The sequence below is a fragment of the Petaurus breviceps genome, unplaced genomic scaffold (genome assembly GCF_028583685.1).
Source record: "Petaurus breviceps papuanus isolate PSGF00001 unplaced genomic scaffold, PetGlider_PUasm1.0 156, whole genome shotgun sequence".
NCBI lineage: Eukaryota > Metazoa > Chordata > Mammalia > Diprotodontia > Petauridae > Petaurus > Petaurus breviceps.
The window spans coordinates 14,564,247-14,570,268 of record NW_027185720.1 but is presented as its reverse complement, the minus strand read 5'-3'; the positions used below and the strand labels follow the sequence as shown (position 1 = coordinate 14,570,268).

Below are 6,022 nucleotides of genomic sequence, written 5' to 3'. Positions count from 1 at the left end.
TCTCTGTCTCTCTCTCCCTCTTTCTCTCTCTCTCCAGCCCCTCCAATGGAAAAAACAAAAAACAAAATCCTTGGAACAACTGCACAGTCACTGGCTTCCTGTGTTGACCCTACTCAAACATGACACTCATTGTACACGCTTAGGCTCCTTCCAATTCTACATCTGCTGCCCCTGGGAAATGAAGCCGCAGGACCCTGAAATGCACAATTTGCATAAATCATCTTGTTTTGCTTGTTGTCATTTTTATATCATAAGAGAGAGGGGTTTTCTGTGTGTATGGGTTTTCAGTTTGTGCTGCTGTGTTTCATGACTGGCCGCATTGTTGTTTCCTTGCCTAAGAGGAAGGTCAGAAGGTGCAGGAGGGGCTGTGATCAGGGCTGAGCCATGTCTGTGGTAGTGAGTGGCCTCCATGAGGGACCCATAGGTGGCTTATGGAGAGACAACCCCTCCCAGCCTGAGAGTGGAGAGCAGCGGGGCCTTTTGGACCAGGGTGTGTGTGGACTTGGATAGGAGAACAATCACATGCTGAGTCTCACTAGCCTTGGCTTTCTTCTCTGATCCTATGGTTCTGAGAAGGGGTGCACAGACTTTTCCAGACAGACTGTCCCCAGAAAAGGTTAGGAGCCCTGGTCTGTCCTCTCCAATCCAACTGCTCCATTTTACAGATGGGGAGAGTAAGTCTGCCAGCTAAAGTGATGTGCCCAGAGTCCCATAATAATGCACAGATGTACTTCTGACTCCAAACCCATTGCTTTTTCTACAGACTGAGCCCCGCTGCCTCAGAGCCAGGCCGGGGGGAAGACACAGGCCCTTGTTTTACTGTCTCGCTGTTGTCTTGCACCTTCTCTGCCTTTTTCAGAGTTTTTTTAACTTGAAGAAGTCTTAGGGATCTTCAGGCTTAATGTCCCCATTATATAGATTAAGAAATGGAGGCCCAAAGCGAGGAAGGGGCTTGTCTGGATCACCAAGCCAGCCTAGTCTGCTCTGGGATCCAAGTTGTTGTCTCCTGGCTCTTTTCCCAGTTGAAGGACCAAGCGCCTCATGCTGGGCTCTCCAAAGTGAGTCCCTGTGAATGCCGTCAGCTCCCCCTGCATGTGAAGCCAGAGTGCCTTGGCACCATGGAACGGCCCATAGCCTGAGAGAGAAAACGCCCAACAACAGGTCAGTCTGCTGTGAAGCCAGACCCACTGTGGCCCAGGCTGGGTCTCAGGTCTCCGGCCCTGAATTTTCCAATAATGGCACCTGATAGTTGTGGCTTCTTCTCCTGAGGCCTAGCACCATGCCTGGAACATGGTGCACTATGTAAAGGCTGCTTCTGATGGCTAGTAATGATTACGGTTTCTGCAGGGCTGTAAAGCTGTAATGGCAAGGGAGTTGGAACCCCACAGTGACGGGACAAGAAGGGGCTGGTGCCATGGATAGAGAGAGTAGCCAGAGGAACAGAAACCATAATGGAACACCACGCACAAGCAGCTTTCGGGTTCAGATTATGAGCATAATAACTCTCCATTTGTTCAGTAACAGATTAAGGCAAAACATTCACAGAAAAGAGAAAAATCAAAATACAGGGTAACTCAACCATTTAGTAAGTTCCTAGTTCAATCACAAAGTACAAAAGTCAAAGTACTCAACCCCTGGGTAGTCTCAATTGGAGCTTAGTTTCCAATCATAAACAAAGCACATTCATTTGGTCAGTCACAAAACACAAAGGCCATCTACCCCAGGTCAGAACTAGGTGACAATATCATCACAACATTCAATACCCAAGGAGAGATCTCTTCTTTTCTTCATCTTGACCCGAGGCAGGTTCTCAGCAGTTTCTGTTCCTGGGAAGACAAGGTTTAACAAAGACACAACATAGATACACATTGCCGGTGTCCTCATCAATTCACTCTCTGCCCGTGAAATCAACCTAGACCCAACAACAAGGTCTAAGGAATTAGCACAAATCATCAGAACAGTCCCAGGACCCCTGAAAACATCAGCAAGCCCCTCCTCCAGGGTTTCTGTAAACACACAACAAGAAAATCCTCCTTCGGGGCTTCTGAACCAACAGCAAAGTCCTCCATCAGCTGACGAATCTGACAAAGTAACAGCAAAACAGACAGACCAAATACCAGCACCACAGCCCTGCTTCTTCCCCGTTCAGTCCTCAGTTCTCATTTCTCTCTCCAGAAGTAGCAGCAGCCTCTAGATGCTGGCTCCCAGAAGTTCCTCGGGCCTCTCTCTGCTTGGGCCTCTCTCTGACCATGGCACCAGCTCCGATCAGTTCAGCCCCTTCTTGTCACATCAACGAGTCCATCTCATTGTGGGGTTCAAATTCCATTACCATTACAAAAGCTGGTTTACTAAGCCTTGTGAGGGGGGTAAGGCCAATATTATCCCCACTGTGGAGATGAGAACGTTGAGGGGGCTTTCCCCCAGAGCGCATAGCCTGTAATAGGCCTTGAGCCCAGACCCTGTACCTATGGACCTTTCCTCTCTACTGAGTGGGCCACACGGAGCATTGTAAATCTGGAAAGAATGATATTAATGGCCCCCAGATGCCCCTTTAAGGGGCTCTCCTCACGGAGCCAAAGTGGCCTCGCTCATTTAACATCTGCCTTGTTTCTCCTGAACAGATGGATCTTGCTTGGTCTTTCCCACCCTCTGGTTTCCCCAGATGGTCCTGAGTTATTTGTGACTCCTGTCAGCTGGTGGATCAGCAGCACAGTGTGGGGGGAGGCAGGCTTTCTGTTTATTTGTCTGATCTTCACAGAAGCTTTCTGTGCATGTGCAGGAGCAGAGATGCCACTCACCATCGCAGAGATGGAGGCCATCAACTTCAATGCTATCCCCATGGTCCCCCTGAACGATGACCTGTCGATTTTGCCCATGGAGAGGCACAAGCAGCATGAAGAGATGAAGACCCAAGTGAAACAGAACCCTCCCTGTATCTTCTGGTGACATCCCCCACCTTGGGCCACAGAGCCAGACCCCTGAACTCAGCTGGCCACCAGCCCAGACAAGGGAAGGAGCTTTCACTGGCTCCCTTCCCTCCTCTCCCTTCTGGGCTCCATAGAATGAGAAGGAACCCAAGGGGGTCATTGACCCAGTCAGTGTTGGGAGGCTGGAGAACTGGGCTCCAGGGCCACGGTCACCAACACACTGTGTGGTGATTCTCCTCATGTGGTAAATGAGGAGCTGGACAGATGAGGTCTGAGGGCCCGAGACCCCATCGGCTTAGCTCTGCTGCTTCCTGAGGGCTGCACCCCAGCTGGGTGTCTTTGAGCATCTCTCCTCAGAGGCTCCCCCTGCCTTTCTTCTCTCTTCTCCAGATGCCCACCTCATTAGCCAGGGTGACCAACCCAGTGGTAACGCTCTTAGACCTTTCTTGTGGAGCCCTGCCAGGCAGGAGATGCAGGTGTCAGTGGCCCTTCAGGCTCCCAAAGGGCTTTGCCTCTGATCATACCCCCCCACCCCCACGGGCTCTCAGCTTTCTGGTGACTCCTCAGGGCACTGCACACATGGCTGGCCTTCCTGCCAGCCCCTCCCCTCTCAGCCAGTGGCAGCCAAACTCATCCCCTCCATCTGCTTCCTTGCTGATGCACGGAGCCCTGTGTCTCTTCTCCCCTTTTCATTCTCCCTCGTCTGTCAAACCTTCAAAGGTAGTGACTGACAAGAAGGCAAGATAATAAACTGTTGGAGGAAGATGAAGCTTCCTCCAGGACAGACCTGGGGGACTAGAGTTGAGTAGAGGCTCTCAGCTCATAGGGTCTGTCATGTGTTCCCTAGCTGTGTGGCCTTCGGCAGGTCCCTTTCCCTCTCTGGGCCTCAGCCTCCTTATCTGCAGAATAGTGGGGTGGGATTAGGCTGGGTCTGAGGGAGGCTCCTTCTAGCTCTGAATCCCATGAAAGGAGGCCCAGCTCTCTCCAGTGCTAAGAAGCTCTTTAACAGAAGTGTCTCCCAGTGTGCCTCGTGGGCTCCATAAGCAAGCTGAATAAAAAGATCGCCCAGATAGACCTGAAGACCAGACTCTACAAGACCAGCATTCACAGCAACATCCTGGTGAGGGGCAGGGGGGAGGGAGTGGAGGCCCTGGGTGCCGTCCCAGAGCTGTTGTGGCTGGGGAAGAAGGGCAGTCAGGCCTCCGCTTCTTTAAGCCTCCCTTCGGGCACCACCTCTGCTGATGTCAGTTCTATTCCTTTCATGTCTTAGAAGCAGCGTGGCATCTTTGTGGATAGGAAGGCCTGGGTTCAGGTCCTGCCTCTGACACATGTAGGTGATGCAACCCTGGGCAAGTTACTGAGCCTCTGAGCACTCTATGCCAGGGCCCTTTTCCCCTTTGGTAGTGTTTTCTGGGTGGCCTGAGGGCATGTGCACCTGCTGTGTGTTCAGAACCAAGGCAGCCTTGCAGCCTAGTCACTCCTCGGATGCATTGTCTGGTTTTGGATGCATTCTTGGTTGTTGCGTATTCAGAAGCCTTTTACTGTTGCCCAGTTTAAGAAGCGCTACTCTGGGCAGCTAGCTAAGCGCTAGCCTGTAGTGGTGGTGGGACTCAGGCTCCTTGTGACGAGCCTCAGAGGACAGGCACAGGCTAGTAACAGGCCTGTGCTGGACCAGCCCAAGAAGCAAGGGTGATCTCCATGGCCGTCCAGCTCTCCACACAGGGAAGCAGTGAGGGACAACAGGTGAGAGTCATTGTCTTCTCACCCTCCCCCCACATTGGCACGGACCCGAGCTGGGCAGTTCAATCCGTAGTCATACACTGGCTCCCTCCTGGGAGAAGGCTCCAAAGGGGTCTCAGGACGAGACTACGCCACACTGAGAAATCTAATATTGGCCAAGGCCGGTGGTGCTGTTGGGCGCTCTGATCTCTAGTACTCACTTGTGTTGAGTTGTAAACTTTCCCCTTCCCATATAGTTAAGTCTTTGCCAACCACAGCTGTGACTCAGCTGAAAGGGAATAAAGGGGCCTGTGTTGGACCAAGGAGTGTCAGGCATGGTAGCCCCAGCATGGTGGGGGCTCCAGTGAGAACCAGAGCACGGGCCAGGGGGATCAGGCTATCAGAGCTGCTCAGAGGAGAAGGGAGGCAGGGCAGCTCCAGCCAGCCCCACTGCTGCTCACTTCAGTGACCTTGGGCAGGTCTCTTACCTCCTCGGGCCTCTCTGAGGATGCCTCCAACTTGGAAGCGTCTGAAACTACCCGGTGGCTCAGGATACTATGGATGTTGGGCCTAGTGGTGATGCCAGTACTCACTCTTCAGGGCACCCTGCACACCTTCGTACGGCATTTCATGATTTACTGTAGACAGAACACATCCTTCCTGGATAGTGAAGCTTCCCATAAGGAGCCTCTCCAGCTCAGCCCAGCTGATCCTAACTTTTTTTTTTTTTTTTTGCAATCGGGGTTAAGTGACTTGCCCAAGGTTACACAGCTAGTTTTTTGTTTTAAGTGTCTGAGGTTGGATTTGAACTCATGTCCTCCTGATTCCCTAGCTACCCCAAGCTGATCCTAACTTGACAGTGACATTCCAAGGGTATGGCCCGTAGGCTCTCAGGGCAGGTCCATGCCCAGAAGAGGCCTTAGAGGAGCCTGGAAATCAGGAAGGAGGCAGGCGCCACAGCCACCTTTGTGTCGGGGCTGCCCTCGAGGTCTGGGGGCCCCTTCTTCTTCTCCATGGCAGCCCAGCTTTCATGGCAATGTGGGGTCATGAGAAAGCCTGCTGGACCGCAAGGTAGAAGACCAAGAATTGAATTGCTAGTGTTACCCTGAACCAGCAAGCTCAGGGACACTTGGTGCCCTTACATGGCATCACTCCACCTCCTGTGTGGTAGCCCCCACCTCCCAGGGTGGGTGAGGATCAAATGAGAGAGGATTGGTAAGGTGGTTAGTGCAGTCCTTGGTGTGTGGTAGGAGCTTCATTAATCCCTCCCTACTCCCCGCTCCCTCTCTTCCTCCCTTCCTTCCTTCCCTCTTCCTTCCTTCCCTCTTCCCTTCCTTCCTTCCTTCCTTCCTTCCTTCCTTCCTTCCTTCCTTCCT

At 52.3% G+C, this 6,022-nt stretch overlaps 1 protein-coding gene across 3 annotated transcripts in view; it reads left to right on the top strand.

Moving 5' to 3' along the window:
- The window catches only part of FAM227A (family with sequence similarity 227 member A), a 37,760-nt gene that overhangs the window by 3,469 nt on the left and 28,269 nt on the right, over positions 1-6,022 (top strand). For 2 of the 3 annotated variants that reach the window (XM_069082146.1, XM_069082144.1), the window contains exons 2-4: positions 1,023-1,161; positions 2,780-2,932; positions 3,950-4,047. In XM_069082146.1, coding sequence (XP_068938247.1) covers positions 2,788-2,932; positions 3,950-4,047 — 243 coding nt within the window. In that variant the 5' untranslated portion in view covers positions 1,023-1,161; positions 2,780-2,787. The remainder of the gene's footprint in view (positions 1-1,022; positions 1,162-2,779; positions 2,933-3,949; positions 4,048-6,022) is intronic. The other variant, XM_069082145.1, reaches the window with a different exon arrangement.